The sequence below is a fragment of the Macaca mulatta genome, chromosome 16 (assembly GCF_049350105.2).
Source record: "Macaca mulatta isolate MMU2019108-1 chromosome 16, T2T-MMU8v2.0, whole genome shotgun sequence".
Taxonomy (NCBI): Eukaryota; Metazoa; Chordata; class Mammalia; order Primates; family Cercopithecidae; genus Macaca; species Macaca mulatta.
In genome coordinates this window covers 73,705,475-73,731,336 of record NC_133421.1, presented here as the reverse complement: position 1 = coordinate 73,731,336, position 25,862 = coordinate 73,705,475, and the positions used below count along the sequence as shown (strand labels likewise).

General features: G+C 48.1%; 1 protein-coding gene and 1 pseudogene across 2 annotated transcripts; both read left to right on the top strand.

The window, feature by feature from the left end:
* Positions 1-1,842: 1,842 nt before the first annotated feature.
* Positions 1,843-14,734, top strand: CSH3 (chorionic somatommamotropin hormone 3). Of its 2 annotated transcripts, XM_077969615.1 has the most exons (10): positions 1,843-1,997; positions 6,780-6,888; positions 7,169-7,226; positions 7,502-7,525; positions 7,786-7,946; positions 8,179-8,298; positions 8,392-8,556; positions 8,810-9,059; positions 9,403-9,486; positions 14,538-14,734. In XM_077969615.1, the coding sequence occupies exons 1-10, from the start codon at positions 1,843-1,845 to the stop codon at positions 14,732-14,734; spliced, it is 1,323 nt and encodes a 440-aa protein (XP_077825741.1).
* Positions 14,735-22,859: 8,125 nt separating this feature from the next.
* LOC144329431 (somatotropin-like) lies at positions 22,860-24,349 on the top strand (annotated as a pseudogene).
* The last annotated feature ends 1,513 nt before the right edge of the window (positions 24,350-25,862 follow it).

Sequence of the window (25,862 nt, the reverse complement as noted above, 5' to 3'; positions counted from 1 at the left end):
AAGTAGGGGAAGGAGCAAGAAAAAGACTAGAAAAATCGGAAAGCTGTGCACGGTGTCTATGACTTTTGATGGCCCTCAAGGTCACCATGGATTTCTGATTCTTGCTTTGAGTTCACTGTGATTACAATGATGTGCTTAATTCCCACCAGAATTATCAGTGTAATAATTAAAACCAACAAATGTGAACACGTCTCTAGTACCATGCTACTTCACTACAAGTATTATGTCATTTCTTTCTGACTATAATTCTCTAAGGTAAACATTATTATTAACCCTATGGTAAGAAGTCCCACTAAAGATATAACTTATGCTTTCTCAGGTCTAGAGAGAAAGACACCAAAATGTCACCCTGACCATCCTTGAGAGGATAAATGGCCAGGCACGGTGGTTCACGCCTGTAATCTCAGCACTTTGGGAGGCCAAGGCGGGAGGGGGTCAGAAGTTTGAGACTAGTCTGGTCAACATGGTGGCACCCCATCTCTACTAAAAATATAAAAATTAGCCAGGTGTGGTGGTGCACACCTGTATTCCCAGCTACTGAGGCACGAGAATCGCTCCAGCCTGGGAGGCAGAGTTGCACTGAGCTGATCATGCCACTGCACTGCAGCTGGGTGGCTGAGCAAGATTCTGTCTCAAAAATAATAATAAAGACGACAAACTTTTGGAGTATTAAAGGCCACTCTTCCTCTGGAGATATTCAAGGTAGCTGCAATTTAAGCGTGAGCCAATTGCTTTAATGTTCAGGAAGAATATGATCAAAATCATTTAGGGGGTGGGACCTCCTCCTATAGACAATGAAGGCAGCTACCCTCAGAAGCTCTATTATACTGGAAGAGAGATGTGAGACCCTTCCTGCTTTAAGAATCAATGAAGCCGGGCGTGGTGGCTCAGTCTGAAATCCCAGCACTTTGAGAGGTGGGCAGATCACCTGAGGTCAGGAGTTTGAGATCAGCCTGGCCAACATGATGAAGCCCTGTCTCTACCAATAACACAAAAATTAGCAGGACATGGTGGCACACACCTGTAATCCCAGCTACTCCAGAGGCGAGACAAGAAAATTGCTTGAAGCCAGGAGGTGGAAGTTGCAGTGAGCCGAGATCACGCCACTGAACTTCCAGCCTGGGAGGCAGAGCGAGACTCCATCTCCAAAAAAAAAAAAAAGAAAGAAAGAAAGAAAGAATCAGTGAGAAGGGGCTGCCTGACCCCTGGTGGTGTGGATCCTTCGGGAAGGAAAGCAAACAGAGTTTCCAAGTCTACAAGGGTTCCAAGTAACCCAGCCTACTCTGAAGACCGTTGCGGGACAGCTCTTCCAAACTACTGAGCTCTAAGAACTGGAACCCTGGAAACCCAAGCAAGAGGACACGCGCAGCTGGACCAGGCCTGGAAGAAGGAGATCATCCTCCCTCAGAGATCCACAGCAGCTGGGAACCCGGATCTGCAGACCCACTTGGTTTGATGGTATTGTGTGGGACCATCTGTCAACACTGACACCCTGTGGCAGTGACAAGCAAAGGCAGCAGCCGGCTAAGCCTCCAGGCTCTCCCTGCTGGAACTAGAAAGTCCCAGTGGCCCCCTTCTTCCTCCCTTTTTGGTTTGTTTTGTTTGTTTTGTTTTGTGTTTGTTTGTTTTTGTTTTTATTTTCTTCAAGATGGAGGTCTCGCTCTGTTGCCCAGGCTGGAGTGCAACGCCGCCATCTTGGTTCACTGCAACCTCCGATCCCCGTGTTCAAGCGATTCTCCTGCCTCAGCCTCCCCAATAGCTGGGATTACAGGTGCACACCACCACGCTTGGCTCATTTTTCCCTTCCTTTTTGGGTTCACTGTGCTTCAAGGCACTGAGGCCATGAGGCAGCGTTTGCAGATACAGGATAACTACAGCCCTGATGCGGCTGATCCTGACACCGAAATGGCTGTGGATCCCCGGATGGTGCAGCTCTATACTCCTGTCTCTGAAACCTGCTTCTTAACTTACTTCCCCAAATGCTCAATTCAGGGAAGGTATGATTTACTTTAGACTCACCGGATGAGAGAGCAGTAGCTCCACCTAGTGGAAACATCCAGGTTGAAAAGCTCATGTTCGGGGATGATGCTATTTTGCAGAGTCAAGATATTTCATGTCCCTCCAGGAAGCCTTCCTTGATCTGAGTTATGCTTTCTCTTAACAATCTGCTTTCCCAGTCATAGGAGTTCATGCACAAATGTAATCTCCTACTTGTTTGTCTAGCTTTCCTAATAAACTTGTAGAAGCCAGGGACAATGTTTTGTTCACCACTGTATCCCCACGGCCTTGTATGTGGTGAAACCAAAGGGTTATTTTTATACTTAATCTGTAACACCAGACTCAGAGGAGGTCTGGGAAGAATGGGAAAATGTTTTCCCTCTGCTGTCTGATGCCACGGTTTTTTCTAGCTAGTATCTGCAATTTGGAAGGCTACGCACCTCTATCTGGAAATCTGAAGTTTAGTATTTTTGTTTCCTTTGATTTGTTTTTGGGACAGGGTCTGGCTCTGTTGCCCAGGCTGGAGTGCAGTGCATGATCTCAACTCGCTGCAACCCTCTACCTCCCACGCTCAAGTGATCCTCCCACCTCAGACTCTCAAGTAGCTGGGACTACAGGAACGTGCCTCTATACGTGGCTAAGTTTTGTACTTTTTGTAGAAATGAGGTTTCGCCAAGTTGCCCCAGCTATTCGCAAACCCCGGGGCTCAAGTGATTCGCCCGCCTGAGACTACCAAAGAGCTGGGGTTACAGGTTTGAGCCACCGCCCCTGGCCTGAGTTTCAGTTTTGAAAGCAGGTCAAATAGGCTGCTGCCCTGAGCTAATGCACACCCTAACCTGGGCTGGTTGTTTATGCTATCGACACGGTGTTTTTTCCTTAGAAATTGTACTTAAAGTTATAAAATGCAGCCAGGAGCGGTGGCTCACACCTGTAATCCCAGCACTTTAGGAAACCAAGGTGGGTGGATCACGAGGTCAGGACTTCAAGACCAGCCTGGCCAAGATGGTGAAACCCTGTCTCCACTAAAAACACAAAAAATCAGCTGGACATGGTGGTGGGCGTCTGTAATCCCAGCTACTTGGGAGGCTGAGGCAGAGAATGGCTTGAACCAGGGAGGTGGAGGTTGAAACGAGCCGAAATCGCGCCACTGCACAACAGCCTGGGTAACAGAGCAAGACTCCATCTTAAAAAAAAAAGAAAAGAAAAAAAAAGTTATGAAATGTAACCATTTGACATAATAAGAACTTTCAGAATATAATGGAAATGCATTTGAATATCATAAAATCACTTTTATTTTTACCATAGCAACATTTCAGTGAACATTTCTTGACTGATTTGGAAGAAAAGATCTGGTTTTATGATTCCTCATGCCTTCTCCGAGGGTGAATATACTCTTCCCCAAGGACAGGGAAGGAAGCTGAATCATAAAATCGTATGAACATTTTCACAAGAGGATTCCTCTTGAAGCTTCAGGGAAATTGTCTGCAGACAGATGAAAATATGTACTTATTGATGAAAAGGGAGAATAAACATTGGAACTGTAACCTAGACGCGCACCTGGGTAAAAAAAAAGAAAACTGGCAAATGAGAACTCACAGTTGATCTCTCTGTCAAAAGGAATTCAGAGATGTTTGGAGTGCTTAACCTATGATGCCAATTCCGTGGAAGAACTCTACCTTCTACTTCACAGACAGAACACTGGGCTAGATAGGATGCTTGTCCGGCCCAAAGTGGAATTTCTTACCATCTGTATACTCCCCCAAGACCCACAACAGATGGTTACTGAGTTGAAGCTTGCCACTGATCCTTAATGATGTCAACAAGCTCAGCTCTGGGAGCTGGCACTCCAGAAGCCCAGGTCAGGGGAGCAAGGAAAAGTGGAGATGGGAACAGAGCTCTGACTCCTAGCCCCGTATTTGATACTTACTCCCTTCAAAGTCCTGTCCCTGGACTACAAATTGAGTTCCCAGTTAGAAATCAGAAAACCATGAAATATGAGTTGCATTTCTAAGATGTGCCTGACTTTAGTATGATGTTTAAGAGAAAAGGGCAGTGCGAAGCATGAGGAAAGGACAGATTCTTTTTTTGTTGTTTGTTTTTTAAGATCTAAGAGTGGACTGATGATGCAACTGGCAAGGCACAAGAGGCCTTCTTACAAATCAAACATTGAGACTGAGATTCCTAATGACTAGAATGGGCTCTAAAGAGAAAGGTGGCTGGGCACGGTGGCTCACACCTGCAATCCCAGCACTTTGGGAGGCCGAGGTGGGCGGATCACTTGAGGTCAGGAGTTTGAGACCAGCCTGGCCAACATGGTGAAACCCCGTCTCTACTAAAAATACAAAAATTAGCCTGCTGTGTTGGTGTGCACCTGTAATCCCAGCTCCTTGGGAGGCTGAGGCAGGAGAATCGCCTGAACTCGGGAGGCTGAAGTTGCAGTGAGCCAAGATCGCATCATTGCACTCCAGCCTAGGCGACAAAAACAAGACTCCATCTCAAAAAAAAAAAAGAGAGGGAGAGAAAGGTGAGCTTCTGGACATATTGGACACATGGGACATGGGGGCCTGAAACACTGTTTTACAGACAGAAGAACACAAAGGGTAACGTAGCCTGCCATTCTGTTTCTTCCTTTCTCCTCTATCCCTTCTTCCTTGCCTGGGAAACCACAGTAGCAGAAGTCTCATTCAATCAAATAGCTGTCAATTATATGAGTTGTACTTTTCTCTTCCTCAACAGCAAACTAGCTTTCCTCCTCTTTGTCCTCCTCTCTCTGTCTATAGCATAATTTCCTCTGGTCCACTTTGCAGGGCCGATAGCTCAAATACAGTGCTATGGTGATGACACCCACTCCAAGGGCAACGGTAATAACGACAAAGAGGGCAGAGCTGATTCCTTCATCCAATCCTGTCCAAGCACAGAAGACAGAGTTAGGAAGGTCTGAAAGTTGAGGATCACCCACCCCAGCCTACCAGGCCCTCTTCTGAGTCTCTTTCTTCCCAACCTAGTAGAATCTTTCTTATTTTCATCCTTGGATAAGAATTTCAAACCCCTGAGGGGTTTCCATCCTCGGCCTTGCAGCAGGGCAGCAAAGGTTACCTTGAAAAATGACAGCAATGTCACCACAGTCAACCACTTCTAGAACCGTTTGCTTGTTTGCTTGCTTGTGTTTCTACAGCATTGAGTGCTAGATGCTCTTAAACTTAGGGGTGGAAGATGTCAGTGCAGGTGAGGATGTTCTTTCCTGCTCTCATCTCTGGGGGCATCTGATGCTTGTGACCTCCAGATGACAGTGAAACAACCCCAACCCTGGGATCCAGGAGACAGGAGGCTCAGTCCTGACCTTCTCTGCCTTCACCTTGTCCTGCTGTGAGGTTTCCACAAGGCACCCCATGCCACTGGGCCATTCTCACCTGGGTATAGAGAAAGAACAATCTGTCCCTTATGGAAAGACATAATGAGGCAAAGATCCGCTTGTGTTGGGGGCAGAATCCCTGCACTCAGAGGGATTTAGAAGCTGAAATTACTGGGTTGGGAGCGGTGGCTCATGCCAGTAATCTCAGGACTTTGGGAGGCCAGGGAGGGTGGATCACCTAAAGTCAAGAGTTTGAGACCAGCCTGGCCTACATGGTGAAACCCTGTCTCTACTAATAAAGTACAAAACTTAGCCCGGCATAGTGGCGGGCGCCTGTGATCCCAGCTACTAGGGAGGCTGAGGTGAGAGAATTACTTGAACCCAGGAGGTGGAGGTTGCAGTGAGGCAAGATCATGCCACTGCACTCCAGCCTGGATGACAGAATGAGACTCCATTGAAAGAAAGAAAGGAAGGAAGGAAGGAAGGAAGGAAGGAAGGAAGGAAGGAAGGAAGGAAGAAAGAAAGAAAGAAAGACGGAAAGAAAGAAAGAAAGAAAGAAAGAAAGAAAGAAAAAAAGAAAGAAAGAAAGAAAGAAAGAAAGAGAGAAAGAAAGGAAGGGAGGGAGGAAAGAAAAGAAAGAAACTAAAATAACTATGTTACTGAGTAGCACCACACTACCTGCTCTGGAAAAAGGACTTTTTTTTTTTTTTGAGAGGGAGTCTCCTTCTGTCCCCAAAGCTGGAGTGCAGTGGCCCGATCTTGGCTCACTGCAACCTCTGCCTCCTGGGTTCAAGCGATTCTACCACCTCACCCTCCCGAGTAACTGGGATTAAAGGCTTGTGCCACCATGCCCAGCTACTTTTGTATTTTTAGTAGAGAGGGAGTATTGCCATGTTGGCTAGTCTGTCCTTGAACTCCTGACCTCAAGTGATCCACACACCTCAGCCTCCCAAAGTGCTGGGATTACAGGCATGAGCCACCGTGCCCGGCCTGGAGAAAGGACTTTGAATGACACTATGTGGGAAGAGCAAGGTTGTGGAGATCTGCTGCCCTGGCTGAGGTACCTCATGCAATCAGTCTCTCTCAGCCTCAGTCTCCTGATCTGTGAAACGGGATGATAATAATACCTACTACACAAGACAAGTGGCAGGTCAGACGTGAGAATGCATAGGCAGGCCCTTGGCAACTGGATAAGCTCTATACAGACCTGGAAAGGAGGGGGAGAAAAAAGAGGAAGGGCTTCCACGGCTGCATAGGGCATCTTTCTGCCTGATGTGTTCTGAGTTCCAAAACCGGGAAAGACACTTAAACCTTCAAGAACTCTTCTAACTTTGAGATTCTCTGATGATTTCAGGGCTAGGGGAGGAAGCACTTGTGGTCCGTGTCTGTCCCCGGGATTTCTGTTTCTTGGCTTGTATCTCTGCTGCAGGTCCAAGGAGCTGGGGCAATACCTTGAGTCTGGGTTCTTCCTCCCCAGGGACCTGGGGGAGCACCCACCCCCACCCCCACCCCAAGGCTCAGGGAAAGGGGAGAGCAAAGTGGGGGGTTGGTTCCCTCTAGTGGTCAGTATTAGCACTGCATCCAGCTGCCTCAGGCGGGCCCGGGAGGAATCAGCAAAAGTGGAATTCAAGACTGAATCGTGCCCGGAACCCCCACAATTTATTGGATATGTTTGGCTCCTTTTCCCAAAATGTACATTCTCTCTGCTAGGGTGGAGGGGAAACATGTGGGGAGGAGGAAAGGGACAGGATAGAGAGTGGGATGGGGTCTGTAGGGGTCTCGAGGACTGGCTATCCTGACATCCTTCCCCACGTTCAGGTTTTCCACCATGGCGTGCTGCCAGAGGGCACCCACCTGACCCTTAAAGAGAGGACAGGTTGGGTAGTATCTCTGCCTGACACTCTGGGCACAACCCTCACAATGCTAGTGACGATGGGAAGAGAAAGATGACAAGTCAGGGGGCATGATCCCAGCATGTGTGGGAGGAACTTCTAAATTATCCATTAGCACAGGCACGTCAGTGACGTACAGAGAAACAAGTGGGGTCAAGCAGCGAGAGATAAGGGGCCAGGATATAAAAAGGGCCCACAAGAGACCCGCTCCAGGATCCCAAGGCCCAACTCCCCGAACCACTCAGGGTCCTGTGGACAGCCCACCTAGCTGCAATGGCTGCAGGTAAGCGCCCCTAAAATCCATTTCTGCACGATGTGTCCCGAAGGAAGAGGCGGCCCCTGTAGATGGCACAGAGACACTAATCCTCAGGTTTGGGGTTTCTGAATGTGAGTATCGCCATCTAAGCCCAGATTTTTGGCCAATCTCAGAATGTTCCTGATTCCTGGAGGGATGGGGAGAGAGAAAAAAAAAATTCCGGGGGCAGGGAGAGTGCTAGCCTCTTGCTCTTCGGCTCCCTCCGTTGCCCTCCGGTCTCTCCCCAGGCTCCCGGACCTCCCAGATCCTGGCTTTTGCCCTGCTCTGCCGGCCATGGCTTCAAGAGGCCGGTGCCGTCCAATCCGTTCCCTTATCCAGGTTTTTTGACAACGCTATGCTCCACGCCCATCGCCTGCACCAGCTGGCCTTTGACACCTACCAGAAGTTTGTAAGCTCCTGGGGAATGGGGGCGCGACATCGGTGGCAAGAAGGGGTGACTTACCCCCGCTGGGAAGTAATGGGAGGAGACTAAGGAGCTCAGGATTCTTTTCTGAAGCGAAAATGCAGGCAGATGACCATATGCTGAGTGAGGTTCCCAGAAAAGTAACAATGGGAGCTGGTCTCCAGCATAGAAACCGGCGATCCTTCTTGGTTGGCAGGGTGGGTGGTCCTTCTCCCAGGAAGAAGCCTATATCCCAAAGGAAAATAAGTATTCATTCCTGCAGAACCCCCAGACCTCCCTCTGCTTCTCAGAGTCTATTCCCACACCCTCCAACATGGAGGAAAGGCAGCAGAAATCTGTGAGTGGATGCCTTCTCCCCAAGGCAGGAATGCAGTAGACCTGTGGTCAGAGGCCCCGGGCAGCACAGCCACTGCCGGTCCTTCCCCTGCAGAACCTAGAGCTGCTCCGCATCTCCCTGCTGCTCATCCAGTCGTGGCTGGAGCCCGTGCAGTTCCTCAGGAGTGTGTTTGCCAACAGGCTAGTGTGTGGCACCTCGGACAGCGACGTCTATGACCTCCTAAAAAGCCTAGAGGAAGGCATCCAAACGCTGATGGGGGTGAGGGTGGTGCCAGGGGTCCCCAATCCTGGAACGCCACTGGCTTCGAGGGCTGGGAGAGAGAAACACTGCTGCCCTCTTTTTAGCAGTCAGGCCCTGACCCAAGAGAACTCACCTTATTCTTCATTTCCCCTGGTGAATCCTCCAGGCCTTTCTCTACACCCTGAAGGGGAGGGAGGAAAATGAATGAATGAGACAGGGAGGGAACAGTGACCAAGCACTTGACCTCTCCTTCTTTTCCTTCACTTTGCAGAGGCTGGAAGATGGCAGCCCCCGGACTGGGCAGGTCTTCAAGCGACCTACATCAAGTTTGACACAAACTGACACAACAATGATGCACTGCTCGAGAACTACAGGCTGCTCCACTGCTTCAGGAGGAACATGGACAAGGTCGAGACATTCCTGCGCATGGCGCAGTGCCGCTCTGTGGAGGGCAGCTGTGGCTTCTAGGTGCCCATGTGGCATCCTGCAACTCTTCCCAGTGCCTCTCCTGGCCCCAGAAGGTGCCACTTCAGTGCCCACCAGCCTTGACCTAATAAAATTAACTTGTATCATTTTGTCTGGCTAGGTGTCCTTCTATAATATTATGGAGTGGAAGGTGCTGGTGTGAAGCAAGGGGCAGCTTGGGAAGACGACCTGTAGGGCCTGCAGGGTCTATTGGGAACCAGGCCACTGAAATATAAGAGATTTGGTTGTTCCTGCACCAGAAGAAAGCTGACACATCACTGCTGTCTATTACTCACTAAGGCCATTCCACCAGGTCAGTGGTCACAGCTTGCTGGTCATAGCTCATTGGTCATCCCAGAGATAACTTGAAGTCATTTCTTCCTCCTCCACCATCACCAGCAACACCAAACCTGGCCCTCCAGGAGCAGGAAGAAATGAAAACAAGACGGGCTATTAAGTGCACAGGCAAAAACTCCCCAACAGGTGAGGAAACAATGTCATAGAACTACTTCTGGGCAGAAGAATTCTAAGATGAATTTTCCTTAAGCCCAACTACTTTGGGAAATGAGAACAATGCAAAAATGAGTTTCAGACATACAGAACCAGAGTATTTGGAATCTGAATTTGGCCAAGGGAAGTGGAAGAGAGAGTTTATTTGGGGTTGCAAATGCAGTGACAACAGGTGTCAGGTAGATAACAACGTAAGCAATGAGGGCTGGATGGGAGGGGATAAATCCCCGATGACACTCGCTTTCCTTTGGGGAATGCAACACAGACGGGTGGGAACCAGCACAATCTACAGAACTCAAGCCCCTGCTGAGGTAGGACCCACCCAGCCTGTCACCATCAGGACTGCAGGGACTGGGCTTCCAGACCTTCTGATTCTTTGAGACAGCCAGGACATCCAGGCTTTTATGTGAAATCTAACATTTAAACACTGGCAACACATACTGAAAATATATTAAGGGCAAAAATTAACCCAAACACACATGGTCTCCAAGCTGTTTGTGAGCAAGTTTGTTCTAAGTGATGTTGATTGGGGTAACTTGGTGTAAGGGAAAGAATCAGAAAGATTTGGGTTGTACGTCATTTGTTGCTCCTGAATAAATTACTTCACCAAGCTGAGATAATAATATTGCTTTACAAGGATTATTTGAGGATTAAATGCAACGATATTTTTGACATATTATAGTACTCAAATTGTAGTTATTTCTGCATTGAATTTTTGGATGTTTTGTGTTTTCTGATGGCATGTCTAAACACCTGTAGTGAAATTATATTGTTTTTCTAATGACAATAAGGAAATATAAACATATCAGATGTTTATTATTTCCAAATAAGCACTAAAGAGTGGTGATTAGCTCTTTAGGGTTAAGATTTTACTCTCCCAAGCACTTTGGCTAAGTGACTGGTGACCTATAAATCCATACTAAAATGCTCACAGGAACTCTAGTATCCAAAAATGATTTCATGAAGTCAGGAATTATTCTGCAATGCAAATAATCAACTCCCTAATTAATCTTCTTTAGAAGTTCTGATTCTTATGTACTATAATAAATTTTCTTGATAACAAGACCCACTTGTGTTCATTTTTGGCTATTTTACAGTTAATAACTCAGTCTTTGGGAAGTGGTTGAAAGCTGAAATAATCAGAACTCTGGAGCTGCTGCATTTCTCAGTTCAGAAGTCATTCCTGCATCTTACGTCGTTCTTCTACTATCTGGCTTTAAACTCATGGCATTTTGGAGTTAGAAGGGCCTCATAAGTCAGTCTAGTTTCTTCTACTTTGCGAATCTTATCCTCCGGCATTCATTAAAGTCAATATTCCAAATACAAGTGTGTAGCACTAGAACCAAAGGAATCACTTTCACAAGGCTCCTCATTCTATTAAACCACTCTCACTGCAGAAAACTATTTCTTGTACGGAGCTGGAATCAATATTCCTGCAATGTCCTTCATTCGGCCTTAAAATTATTTAGAAATCTCACGGTCTTTAGAAGTCAATGGAATGAACACAATTATCATTATCTCTTGGCTTGCGTGTTTTTAAAGGAAAGGTGACCCATCTTTGTAAGTATTTGTTGACTGCACGTGACAGGGGAATGACAATGTCCAGCGCCTACCTGGGTGACTAAGAGGGTTCTAAAGTGGGGTGGTCGTAACATATAACTGAACTGCAGGGGGAGCAACACTCCAGAGACTGTCCGCCCAGCTCCCCTCGGGTGTAGGTGAATCCACTCAACCACTGCTGGGTGAGAATTAGAAAGATACTACATGACTTTGCACATTTTCTAATATAAAAAGACCTTAAAGACCATCTGCTTTAAACTCTTTTGATTTACCCACTGTTATTCCACATTTCAGCTCATCAACTTGCTGTGGACAGCAATTTCCACTGCAAATTTGAGATGCCTAGGGTGTTTTGTAAACGATGCATAGGTAAGCCCTCACTCTCTGAGATTCTGACATAATTAGCCTGGAATCTGGTACAGGCAAGAGTAGTTTGAAAACTTTCCCAGGGGATTCTAATATGTAAACAAGGTTGATAACCACTGTGTTAGGGACCGCAGAGATGAGACCACGTGTCCACAGCTGTTGTATTTGTGGAACAGGGAAAAAGGAGAAAAAGATGAGAGGCCTGGGCCAGTTGTGGTTCCACCTGCTCCTAATTCCAACCAGTCATCTAAAATGTGTTTCTCTTGAGCCAGTCACAAAAAGACAAATACTGTCTGATATCAGTCATATGAGGTACTCAGAGCAGTCAAATTCATAGAGACAAAAAGTAGGATGGTGACTGCCAGAGGCTGTGGGGAGGAAGGGAATAGGGAGCTATTTAATGAGCAAAGGATTTAGACTGTGCAAGATGAAAAGGGTTCTGAAGATGGATGGTGGTGATGGTTGCATGACAATGTGAATGTACTTTGACGTGACTGAATTATATACGTAAAATGGTTAAGATGGAAATTTTTATATCTTCTCACAACTAAAAAATGTTAATAGTCTATTTTTGTTTTTGAGACAGAGGCTGAAGTGTGGTGGTGTAATCTCAGCTCACTGCAACCTCCACCTCCTGGGTTCAAATGATCCTCATGCCTCAGCCTCCTGAGTAGCTGGGATTATAAGCGTGCACCACCAGACAGGGCTACGTTTTGTATTTTTAGTAAAGACAGGGTTTCACCATGTTGGCCAGGCTGGTCTCAAACTCCTGGCCTCAAGGTATTCACCCGCCTTAACCTCCCAAAGTGCTGGGAATATAGGCATGAGCCACCGCGCCTGACCCTTAATGGTATTTTCTAATGAAAACTCTCCCTGAAGATAAAATTAGCAAGACTGGCACAAGGAAGAGTTCAGTAGGCAGAGCTCGAGTCATTCTTGACCCCTGGGATAATGTTTTCCTGACTCTGTCATTTTTCTGAATTTACCCTAACCTAAAAATGACCACTTCTGAATTTCTTCCATGAGCATTGTCGAAATATACATGGTGGGTTTTTTCCCTTTATACACAGTTGAGAGCAGAACTTATCCGTTCCCTTTTCTTCTGAATTATCAGGTCTGGGCTTCTAGGCCAAGACAAGCTGATACTTTGCCTGGCTGCTTCTTTAATTCAGAAGGCCCTGGATGCTGAGGCACAAAATGAGCACCGCTGGGATTAGGGTTACCAACTTGTCCTGGTTTTCAGCAGACTTTCTCAATGTCAACACTAAAAGTCCCACGTTCCTTGAAGAATCCCTCAGCTCAATGCAAACTCAGCTAATAGGACTGGTCACCCTACTAGTAGTTCTAAATCTTAGGGGACCAAACTGGGGGGAAAGTAGTGGAAGGAGCAAGAAAAAGACTAGAAAAATCGGAAAGCTGTGCACGGTGTCTATGACTTTTGATGGCCCTCAAGGTTACCATGGATTTCTGATTCTCCCTTTGAGTTTACTGTGATTATAATGATGTGCTTAATTCCCACCAGAATTATCAGTGTAATAATAAAAACCAACAAATGTGAACACATGTCTCCAGTACCATGTTACTTTATTACAAGTATTAGGTCATTTCTTTCTAACTATAACTCTCTAAGGTAAATACTATTATTAATCCTATGGTAAGAAGTCCCACTAAAGATATAACTTATGCTTTCTCGGGTCTAGAGAGAAAGACACCAGAATGCCACCCTGACCATCCTTGAGAAGATAAACAGCCAGGCACGGTGGTTCACACCTGTAATCTCAGCACTTTGGGAGGCTGAGGCGGGAGGAGGTCAGAAGTTCGAGACCAGCCTGGCCAACATGGTGGCACCCCATCTCTACTAAATATATAAAAATTAGCCAGGTGTGGTGGTACACACCTGTATTCCCAGCTACTGAGGCACAAGAATCATTCCAGCCCAGGAGGCAGAGTTGCACTGAGCCGATCAGGCCACTGCACTGCAGCTGGGTGGCTGAGCAAGATTCTGTCTCAAAAATAATAATAAAGACGATAAACTTTTGGAGCATTAAAGGCCACTCTTCCTCTGGAGATAATCAAGGTAGCTGTAACTTAAGCCTAAGCTGATTGTTATAATGTTCAGAAACAATATGATCAAAACCATTTAGGGGTTAGGGCCTCCTCCTATAGACAATGAAGGCAGCTACCCTCAGAAGCTCTATTATACTGGAAGAGAAATGTGAGACCCTTCCTGCTTTAAGAATCAGTGAAGCCAGGCATGGTGGCTCAGCCTGAAATCCCAGCACTTTGGGAGGTGGGCAGATCACCTGAGGTCAGGAGTTTGAGAACAACAAGGCCAACATGATGAAACCCTATCTCTACCAGTAACACAAAAATTAGCCGGGCGTGATGGCGCACACCTGTAATCCCAGCTACTCCAGAGGCTGAGGCAGGAAAATTGCTTGAAGCCGGGAGGTGGAATTTGCAGTGAGCCGAGATCGCGCCACTGAACTCCAGCCTGGGAGACAGAGCGAGACTCGGTCTCCAAAAAAAAAAAAAAAAAGAGAGTCAAAGAGAAGGGGCGCCTGACCCCTGGTGGTGGGGAATATCCTTCAGGAAGGAACTGGAACCCTGGAAACCCAAGCAAGAGGACACCCGCAGCTGGACCAGGCCCCGAAGAAGCAGATCCTCCTCCTCAGAGATCCACAGCAGCTGGGAACCCGGATCTGCAGACCCACTTGGTTTGATGGTACTGTGTGGGACCATCTGTCAACACTGACACCCTGTGGCAGTGACAAGCAAAGGCAGCAGCCGGCTAAGCCTCCAGGCTCTCCCTGCTGGAACTAGAAAGTCCAAGTGGCCCCCTTCTTCCTCCCTTTTTGGTTTTGTTTGCTTTGTTTTGTATTTGTTTGTTTGTTTTTGCTTTAATTTTCTTCAAGACGGGAGTCTCACTCGGTTGCCCAGGCTGAAGTGCAATGCCGCCATCTCAGTTCACTACAACCTCCGCGCCCCGGGTTCAAGCGATTCTCCTGCCTCAGCCTCCCCAGCAGCTGGGATTACAGGTGCACACCACCACGCCTGGCTCATTTTTCCCTTCCTTTTTGGATTCGCTCTGCTTCAAGGCACTGAGGCCATGAGGCAGCATTTGCAGATACAGGATAACTACAGCCCTGATGCAGCTGATCCTGACACCGAAATGGCTGTGGATCCCCGGATGGGGCGGCTCTATACTCCTGTCTCTGAAACCTGCTTCTTAACTTACTTCCCCAAATGCTCAATTCTGGGAAAGTGGATGATTTATATTAGACTCACAGGATGAGAGAGCAGTAGCTCCACCTAGTGGAAACATCCAGGTTGAAAAGGTCATGTTCGGGGATGATGCTATTTTGCAAAGTCAAGATACTTCATGTCCCTCCAGGAAGCCTTCCTTGATCCGAGTTATGCTTTCTCATAACAATCTGTCTGCCCAGTCATAGGAGTTCATGCACAAATGTAATCTCCTACTTATTTGTCTAAATAGCTTTCCTAATACATTTGTGGAAGCCAGGGACAATGTTTTGTTCACTGCTGTATCCCCACAGCCTTGCATGTGATGAAACCAAAGGGTTATTTTTACTCTTAATCTACAACACCAGACTGAGAGGAGGTCTGGGAAGAATGGGAAAATGTTTTCCCTCTGCTGTCTGATGCCACCGTTTTTTCTGGCTAGTATCTGCTATTTGGAAAGCTATGCACCTCTCTCTATCTGGAAATCTGAACTCTAGTTTTCGTTTTTGTTTCCTTTGATTTGTTTTTGGGACAGGGTCTGGCTCTGTAGCCCAGGCTGGAGTGCAGTGCATGATCTCAACTCGCTGCGACCCTCCACCTCCCGCACTCAAGTGATCCTCCCACCTCAGACTCTCAAGTGCTGGGACTACAGGAACGTGCCACTAGATGTGGGTTAAGAAATGGGGTTTTGCCATGTTGCCCCAGCTATTTGCAAACTCCAGGGCTCAAGTGATTCCCCCACCTCAGCCTCCCAAAGTGCTGGGATTGCAGATGTGAGCCACCGCCGCTGGCCTGATTTTCACTTTTGAAACAGGTAAAATAGTCTGCTGCCCTGAGCTAATGCACACCCTAACCTGGGCTGGTTGTTTATGCTATCAACACCGTGTTATTCCCTTTGAAATTGTACTTAAAGTTATAAAATGCAGCCGGGAGCGGTGGCTCACACCTGTAATCCCAGCACTTTAGGAGGCCAAGGTGGGTGGATCACAAGGTCAGGACTTCAAGACCAGCCTGGCCAAGATGGTGAAACCCTGTCTCCACTAAAAACACAAAAAGTTAGCTGGGCATGGTGGTAAGCACTTGTAATTGCAGTTACTTGCGAGGCTGAGGCAGAGAATTGCTTGAACTGAGGTTGAAGGTTGACGCAAACCGAAATCACGCCACGGCACTCCAGCATGGGCAACACAGTGCGACTCCATGTAAAAAAAAAAAAAGAAAAGTTATAAAATGCAACTATTTGACATAATAAGAGCTTTCAGCAATGACACAGAAGGGAAGGGAAATGCATTTGGTATCACAAAATCACTTTTATTTTTACCACAGCAACATTTCAGTGAACATTTCTTGACTGATTTGGGAGAAAAGATCTGGTTTTATGATTCCTCATGCCTTCTCCAAGGGTGAATATACTCTTTCCCAAAGACAGGGAAGGAAGCTGAATCATAAAATCATATGAACATTTTCACAAGAGGATTCCTCTTGAAGCTTCAGGGACATTGTTTGCAGACAGATGAAAATATGCAGACAGATGAAAAGGGAGAGTAAACATTGGAACTCTAACCTAGACACCCATATGGGTAAAAAAAAGAAAACTGGCAAATGCGAACTCACAGTTGATCTCTCTATCAAAAGGAATTCAGAGATGTTTGGAGTGCTTAACCTATGAGGCCAATTCCATGGAAGAACTCTACCTTCTACTTCACAGACAGGACACTGGGCTAGATAGGATGCTTGTCCGGCCCAAAGTGGAATTTCTTACCATCTGTATACTCCCTCAAGACCCACAACAGATGGTTACTGAGTTGAAGCTTGCCACTGATCCTTAATGATGTCAACAAGCTCATCTCTGGGAGCTGGCACTCCAGAAGCCCAGGTCAGGGGAGCAAGGAAAAGTGGAGATGGGAACAGAGCTCTGACTCCTAGCCCCGTATTTGATACTTACTCCCTTCAAAGTCCTGTCCCTGGACTACAAATTGAGTTCCCAGTTAGAAATCAGAAAACCATGAAATATGAGTTGCATTTCTAAGATGTGCCTGACTTTAGTATGATGTTTAAGAGAAAAGGGCAGTGCGAAGCATGAGGAAAGGACAGATTCTTTTTTTGTTGTTTGTTTTTTAAGATCTAAGAGTGGACTGATGATGCAACTGGCAAGGCACAAGAGGCCTTCTTAAAAATCAAACATTGGGCCGGGCGCGGTGGCTCAAGCCTGTAATCCCAGCACTTTGGGAGGCCGAGACGGGTGGATCACGAGGTCAGGAGATCGAGACCATCCTGGCTAACACGGTGAAACCCTGTCTCTACTAAAAAATACAAAAAACTAGCCGGGCGCGGTGGCGGGCGCCTGTAGTCCCAGCTACTCGGGAGGCTGAGGCAGGAGAATGGCGTGAACCCGGGAGGCGGAGCTTGCAGTGAGCTGAGATCCGGCCACTGCACTCCAGCCTGGGCGACAGAGCAAGACTCCGTCTCAAAAAAAAAAAAAAAAAAAAAAAAAAAAAAAAAAAAATCAAACATTGAGACTGAGATTCCTAATGACTAGAGTGAGATCAAAAGAGAAAGGTGGCTGGGCGCAGTGGCTCACACCTGTAGTCCCAGAACTTTGGGAGGCCATGGTAGGCGAATCACTTGAAGACAGGAGTATGAGACCAGCCTGGCCAACATGGTGAAACCCCACCTCTAAGACAAATACAAAAATTAGCCTGCTGTGGTGGTGTGCACCTGTAATCCCAGCTCCTGGGGAGGCTGAGGCAGGAGAATCACCTCAACCCGAGAGACTGAAGTTGCAGTGAGCCAAGATCGCATCATTGCACTCCAGCCTAGGTAACAAGAGCGAGACTCTATCTTGGAAAAAAAAAAGGTGACAGAGAGAGAAAGGTGAGCTTCTGGACATATTGGACACATGGGATATGGGGGCCTGAAACACTATTTTACAGACAGAAGAACACAAAGGGAAATGCAGCCTGCCATTCTGTTTCTTCCTTTCTCCTCTATCCCTTCTCCCTGGGAAACCACAGTAGCAGAAGTCTCATTCAATCAAATAGCTGTCAATTATATGAGTTGTACTTTTCTCTTCCTCAACAGCAAACTGGCTTTCTTCCTCTTTGTCCTCCTCTTTCTGTCTAGAGAGCAATTTCCCCCGGTCCACTTTGCAGGGCCGATAGCTCAAATACAGTGCTATGGTGATGACACCCACTCCAAGGGCAACGGTAATAACGACAAAGAGGGTAGAGCTGATTCTTTCATCCAGTCCTGTCCAAGCACAGAAGATTGAGTTAGGAAGGCCACAAAGTACGAGGATCACCCACCATCGCCCACCAGGCCCACTTCTGAGTCTCATTCTTCCCAACCTAGTAGAATCTTTCTGATTTTCACATTTGGTTAAGAATCCCAAACCCCTAAGGGGTTTCCATCCTGCGCCTGACAGCAGGGCAGCAAAGGTTACCTTGAAAAATGACAGCAATGTCTTTGCTGACAGAGCCCAGCTGGTTAGTGACTGTGCAGCAGTAGGTTCCGGTGTGGTTCTGGGTTGCCTTCTGTGGCACTTCAAAGTCAACGACCACCCCATTCCGGGTACACACCAAGGCTGAAGCTGGGTTTCCCTTTGGGACACAGGCGAGCATGTGTTCCATCCCTTCCAGTGAGGTCTGTTTGCCAGAGCAACGGGTTCCTCTAACCGTGGCTTGTCTACAAAAACAGTTTCCCAAACAGCCGAGTTCAGTGCACCACACTCCCTCCCTCCCTTCACACCCTGCTCCCTCTCCTCCCCTCACCCAAATGCTGTCCACTCCACCCAACAGTTTTCCTTCCTGAGGGAGCACTAGCAGCTCCCTGCTTTTTGCCAACTCTTCTTTCCCACCTTCCCTATGAGCAGGGAGTCCGAGATGAAACCTAGGTTGTTTTTATGGATTCAGACTAAATGATAATGCTGCTCTGTCCCTGGTGGCCCTGGGGCCCCTGCTTCCCATTTTTGCATCTCAGTGGATAAGGAGCTAGGTAATGGTGAACTCAGAGATGGGGATTTTTCTACTTTTCTTTTGTTTTGTTTGTTTCTTTTTTTTTTTTTTTTTTTTTTTTGGAGACAAAGTCAGTCTCACTCTGTCGCCCAGGCTGGAGTGCAGTGGTGCAGTCTTGGCTCACGGCAACCTCTGCCTCCCGGGTTCAAGCAATTCTTGTGTCTCAGCCTCCCCAGTAGCTAGAATTACAGGGGCAGTGCCACCACGCAAGGCTAATTTTTCTATTTTTAGTAGAGTCAGGGTTTCACCATCTTGGCCAGGATGGTCTTGAACTCCTGACCTCATGATCCACCTGCCTCGGCCTCCCAAAGTGGAAGGATTACAGCTGTGAGCCACCGCATCTGACCTATCCTGAGCCTTTTGAAGCTGATACCAGAAGTGCGAAGCCCAGTCTCTCCCCACTGGCCATGCGGAGGCTCTTGTTGGGTAGTCTCTCAGCCTGCAGGAGCCAGGGATCTGGCCCCAAGTGATGCCCCAACAGTGGGCCACTTCCCAGGACTGTCAGGAAAATCCCAAGTCTACCTCAAAGTTGATTTTTTACTAGCAATGAATGATGGACATGGTCTCCATTGCTCAAGGCCCTGGGAAGATCGAGACTAGAGAAAAGGATAACGAACTTCTACCCACACCTGTGGGCCTCAGTTCTTCCCTCTGGTCCATGGTTGCCATGGTAACCCTTTGTAAAGTTGTTTCCCCAGGGGTCCCTGGAGTCCTCTGAGTCACCATAACTCTGGGGTCAACAGAAGTGGAGAGGTGAGAAGAGACACTCCCCTGCCCTGGCTGATCCCACGTGCTTCTGGCAGTAACCTGTCTGGGGAGCCTCGCCAGCCCTGTGCCCACCTGCGCAGTTCTGGAGTGGTCCCCAGTTAGGGCCCCTGCTGCCCTCATTCCTAAGGGCAGCTGGAGACTTCTTCCATGGCCGAAAATCCACATCTAAGTCCCCAGCACTGGCTAAAAGACCCTGTCATGGGGTGCCGTCTGTCCCAGTTCACATTGGAGAAAGGATGGTGGGGGAGGCAGAAGCTACGTGGAGCTCAGGGACCCTCCTCCGTTCCCACCTGGCTCCTCTTCTTTGCTGGTGCTGGAAGGAGAATGGGGAAAGTGGTGTGTGCACCCTCTCTTGGCCCCATCTTTCTCAGAGCTGGTACCATTGATGACACTGCTCTTGGACCCTCCTGCAGCCCTGCCTGGAGAACAGCCCACAGCCCAGTGCACTCCCAGCAGATGATGAGTCTGGGGCGCTGGTCGGGTAATGCTTCGGGAATGACGGCAGAAAAAGGAGCCCTGTCTTCTGCTCTGAAAGTGGGGAGATGGCAGGGCCACAGCATTCACATCCTGGGCCACAGGGCTGTGGGTTTTCAATGTTGGTTGCCAACACCACAGTCAACCACTTCTAGAAACGTTTCCTTGTTTCCTTGCTTGTGTTTCTACAGCGTCAAGTGCTAGATGCTCTTAAATTCAGCGGGGCATGATTTCAGTGCCCGTGAGGATGTTCTTTCCTGCTCTCATCTCTGGGGGCATCTGATGCTTGTGACCTCCAGATGACAGTGAAACAACCCCAACCCTGGGCACCAGGAGACAGGAGGCTCAGTCCTGGCTTTCTCTGCCTTCGCCTTGTCCTGTTGTGAGGTTTCCACAAGGCACCCCATGCCACTGCGCTATTCTCACCTGGGAATAAAGAACAATCTGCCCCTTATGGAAAGACAAAATGAGGCAAAGATCCCCTTGTGTTGGGGGCAGGATCCCTGCACTCAGAGGGATTTAGAAGCTGAAATAACTGGGTTAGGAGCGGTGGCTCATGCCAGTAATCTCAGGACTTTGGGAGGCCAGAGAGGGTGGATCACCTAAAGTCAAGAGTTTGAGACTAGCCTGGCCAACATAGTGAACCCCATCTCTAATAAAAAAGTACAAAACTTAGTCTGCCATAGTGGAGGGTGCCTGTAAACCCAGCTACTAGAGAGGCTGAGGCAGGAGAATTACTTGAACCCAGGAAGTGGAGGTTGCAGTGAGGCAAGATCATGCCACTGCACTCCAGCCTGGACAACAGAATGAGACTCCATCTCCAAAGAAAGAAAGAAAGACGGAAAGAAAGAAAGAAAGACGGAAAGAAAGAAAGAAAGAAAAGAAAGAAAGAAAGAAAGACGGAAAGAAAGAAAGAAAGACGGAAAGAAAGAAAGAAAGAGAGAAAGAGAGAGAAAGAGAGAGAGAGAGAGGAAGGAAGGAAGGAAGGAAGGAAGGAAGGAAGGAAGGAAGGAAGGAAGGAAGGAAGGAAGGGCCAGGCGTGGTGGCTCAAGCCTGTAATCCCAGCACTTTGGGAGGCCGAGACAGGCGAATCACGAGGTCAGGAGATCGATACTATCCTGGCTAATACGGTGAATCCCCGTCTCTACTAAAAAATACAAAAAAACTAGCCGGGCGAGGTGGCAGGCACCTGTAGTCCCAGCTACTCGGGAGGCTGAGGCAGGAGAATGGCGTGAACCCGGGAGGTGGAGCTTGTAGTGAGCCGAGATAGTGCCACTGCACTCCAGCCTGGGTGACTGAGCGAGACTCCGTCTCAAAAAAAAAAAAAAAAAAAAGAAAGAAAGAGAGAGAGAAAGAAAGAGTAAGAGAGAAAGAGAAAGAAAGAAAGAGAGAGAGAGAAAGAAACAAGGAAGGAAAGAAAGAAAGAAAGAAAGAAAGAAAGAAAGAAAGAAAGAAAGAAAGAAAGAAAGAAAGGAAGGAAGGAAGGAAGGAAGGAAGGAAGGAAGGAAGGAAGGAAGGAAGGAAGGAAGGAGAAAGAAACTAAAATAACTATGTAACTGAGTAGCACAATACTACCTGCTCTGGAGAAAGGACTTTTTTTTTTCTATGGAGACTTGCTCTTTCCCCAAGGCTGGAGTGCAGTGGCACGATATTGGCACACAGCAAACTCTGCCTCCTGGGTTCAAACGATTCTACCACCTCACCCTCCTGAATAACTGGGATTAAAGGCTTGTGCCACCATGCCCAGCTAATTTCTGTATTTTTAGGAGAGATGGAGTTTTGCCATGTTGGCTAGTCTGGCCTTGAACTCCTGACCTCAGCTGATCCACACACCTCAGCCTCCCAAAGTGCTGGGATTACAGGCATGAGCCACCGTGCCACGCCTTGAGAAAGGACTTTGAATGACACAATGTGGGAAGAGAGCAAGGTTGTGGAGATCGACTGCCCTGGCTGAGGTAGCTCATGTAGTCAGACTCTCTTAACCTCAGTGTCTTGACCTGTGAAATGGGGTGATAATAATACCTCCTTCACAAGACAAGGTCAGACGTGGGAATGCACAGGCAGGCCCTTGGCAACAAAATCTGTATAGATAAGCTCTATACAGATCTGGAAAGGAGGAGGAGAAAAAAGAGGAGGGGCTTCCACGGCTGCATAGGGCGTCTTTCGGCCTGATGTGTTCTGAGTTTCAAAACCGGGAAAGACACTCAAACCTTCAAGAGCTCTTCTAACTTTGAGATTCTCTGAAGATATCAGGGCTAGGGGAGGAAACGCTTGTGGTTCCTGTCTGTCCCCGGGATTTCTGTTTCTTGGTTTGTATCTCTGCTGCCGGTCCAAGGAGCTGGGGCAATACCTTGAGTCTGGGTTCTTCATCCCCAGGGACCTGGGGAAGCCCCCAAAGGCTCAGGGAAAGGGGAGAGCAAAGGGCAGGGTTGGTTCCCTCTAGTGGTCAGTGTTAGCACTGCATCCAGCTGCCTCAGGCGGGCCCAGGAGGAGTCAGCAAAAGTGGAATTCAGGACTGAATCGTGCCCAGAACCCCCACAATTTATTGGCTGTGTTTGGCCCCATTTCGCAACACACACATTCTCTCTGCTTGGTGGAGGGGAACCATGCGGGGTGGAAGAAAGGGATAGGATAGAGAGTGGGATAGGGTCAGTATGGGTCTCAAGGACGGGCTATACTGATATCCTTCCCTGCGTTGAGGTTGGCCACCATGGCGTGCTGCCAGAGGGCACCCACCTTCTCCTTAAAGAGAGGACAAGTTGGGTGATATCTCTGGCTGACACTCTGTGCACAACCCACACAGTGTTGGTGACGGTGGGAAGGGAAACATGACAAGCCAGGGGGCATGATGCCAGCATGTGTGGGAGGAGCTTCTAAATTAGCCATTAGCACAGGCACGTCAGTGGTCCCATGCATAAACGTACAGAGAAACAGGTGGGGTCAAGCAGCGAGAGATAAGGGGCTAGGGTATAAAAAGGGCCCAAAAGAGACCACTCCAGGATCCCAAGGCCCAACTCCCCGAACCACTCAGGGTCCTGTGGACAGCCCACCTAGCTGCAATGGCTGCAGGTAAGCGCCCGTAAAATCCATTTCCACACGATGTGTCCCGAAGGAAGAGGCGGCGCCCTGTAGATGGGACGGGGAAACTAATCCTCAGGTTTGGGGCTTCTGAATGTGAGTATCACCATCTAAGCCCAGATATTTGGCCAATCTCACAATGTTCCTGGACCCTGGAGGGATGGAGAGAGAGGAAAAAAAAAAAAAAAAAAACAGCTCCTGGGCCAGGGACAGTGCTGGCCTCTTGCTCTCGGCCTCCTCCGTTGTCCTCCGGTTTCTCCCCAGGCTCCCAGACGTCCCTGCTCCTGGCTTTTGCCCTCCTCTGCCTGCCTTGGCTTCAAGAGGCTGGTAGGGTCCCAAGCGTACCCTTATCCAGGCTTTTTGACAACGCTATGATCCACGCCTATCGCCTGCACCGGCTGGCCTTTGACACCTACCAGGAGTTTGTAAGCTCTTGGGGAATGGGTGCGCGTCTGGGGTGGCAAGAAGGGGTGACTTTCCCCCCTGGGAAGTCATGGGAGGAGACTAAGGAGTTCAGGGTTGTTTTCTGAAGCGAAAATGCAGGAAGATGAGCATATGCTGAGTGAGGTTCCCAGAAAAGTAACAATGGGAGCTCGTCTCCAGCATAGAAACCGGCAGTCCTTCTTGGTGGCGGGGTCCTCCTCCTAGGAAGAAGCCTATATCCCAAAGCAACAGAAGTATTCATTCCTGCGGAACCCCCAGACCTCCCTCTGCTTCTCAGAGTCTATTCCCACACCCTCCAACATGGAGGAAACACAACAGAAATCCGTGAGTGGATGCCTTCTCCCCCAGGCGGGGATGGGGGAGGCCTGTGGTCAGAGCCACGGGCAGCACAGCCACTTCCCGTCCTTCCCCTGCAGAACCTAGAGCTGCTCCACATCTCCCTACTGCTCATCCAGTCCTGGCTGGAGCCCGTGCAGTTCCTCAGGAGTGTGTTTGCCAACAGGCTGGTGTATGGCACCTCAGACAGCGACGTCTATGACCTCCTAAAAAGCCTAGAGGAAGGCATCCAAACGCTGATGGGGGTGAGGGTGGCGCCAGGGGGTCCCCAACCCTGGAACCTCACTGGCTTCGCGGGCTGGGGGAGAGAAACACTGCTGCCCTCTTTTTAGCAGTCAGGCACTGACCCAAGAGAACTCACCTTATTCTTCATTTCCCCTGGTGAATCCTCCAGGCCTTTCTCCCTTGGAGGGGAGGGAGGAAAATGAATGAATGAGACAGGGAGGGAACAGTGACCAAGCACTTGGCCTCTCCTTCTCTTCCTTCACTTTGCAGAGGCTGGAAGATGGTAGCCCCCGGACTGGGCAGATCTTCAAGCAGACCTACAGCACGTTTGACACAAACTCGCACAATGATGACACACTGCTCAAGAACTACTGGCTGCTCCACTGTTTCAGGAAGGACATGAACAAGGTCGAGACATTCCTGCGCATGGTGCAGTGCCGCTCTGTGGAGGGCAGCTGTGGCTTCTAGGTGCCCGTGTGGCATCCTGTGACCCCTTGCCAGTGCCTCTCCTGGCTCCGGAAGGTGCCACTCCAGTGCCCACCAGCCATGTCCTAATAAAATTAAGTTGTATCATTTTGTCTGGCTAGGTGTCCTTCTATAATATTTTGGGGTGGAAGGGGGTGGTATGGAGCAAGGGGCAGCTTGGGAAGATGACCTGTAGGGCCTGCAGGGTCTATTGGGAACCAGGCCGCTGAAATATAAAAGATTTGACTGTTCCTGGGCCAGAAGAAAGCTGACACATCACTGCAGTCTGTTACTCACTAAGGCCATTCCACCAGCTCAGTGGTCCCAGCTTGCTGGTCATAGCTCATTAGTCATCCCAGAGATGACTTGAAGGCATTTCTTCCTCCCCCACCATCACCAGTAACACCAAACCTGGCCCTCCAGGAGCAGGAAGAAATGAAAACAAGAAGGGCTATTAAGTGCAGAGGCAAAAACTCCCCAACAGGAGAGGAAACAATGTCATAGAACTACTTCTGTGCAGAAGAATTTTATGATGAATTTTCCTTAAGCCCAACTACTCTTGGGAAATGAGAACAATGCAAAAATTACTTGGAGACATACAGAACCAGAGCATTTGGGATCTGAATTTGGCCAAGGGAAGTGGAAGAGAGAGTTTATTTGGGGTTGCAAATGCAGTGACAACAGGTGTCAGGTAGATAACAACGTAAGCAATGAGGGCTGGATGGGAGGGGATAAATCCCCGATGACACTCGCTTTCCTTTGGGGAATGCAACACAGACGGGTGGGAACCAGCACAATCTACAGAACTCAAGCCCCTGCTGAGGTAGGACCCACCCAGCCTGTCACCATCAGGACTGCAGGGACTGGGCTTCCAGACCTTCTGATTCTTTGAGACAGCCAGGACATCCAGGCTTTTATGTGAAATCTAACATTTAAACACTGGCAACACATACTGAAAATATATTAAGGGCAAAAATTAACCCAAACACACATGGTCTCCAAGCTGTTTGTGAGCAAGTTTGTTCTAAGTGATGTTGATTGGGGTAACTTGGTGTAAGGGAAAGAATCAGAAAGATTTGGGTTGTACGTCATTTGTTGCTCCTGAATAAATTACTTCACCAAGCTGAGATAATAATATTGCTTTACAAGGATTATTTGAGGATTAAATGCAACGATATTTTTGACATATTATAGTACTCAAATTGTAGTTATTTCTGCATTGAATTTTTGGATGTTTTGTGTTTTCTGATGGCATGTCTAAACACCTGTAGTGAAATTATATTGTTTTTCTAATGACAATAAGGAAATATAAACATATCAGATGTTTATTATTTCCAAATAAGCACTAAAGAGTGGTGATTAGCTCTTTAGGGTTAAGAT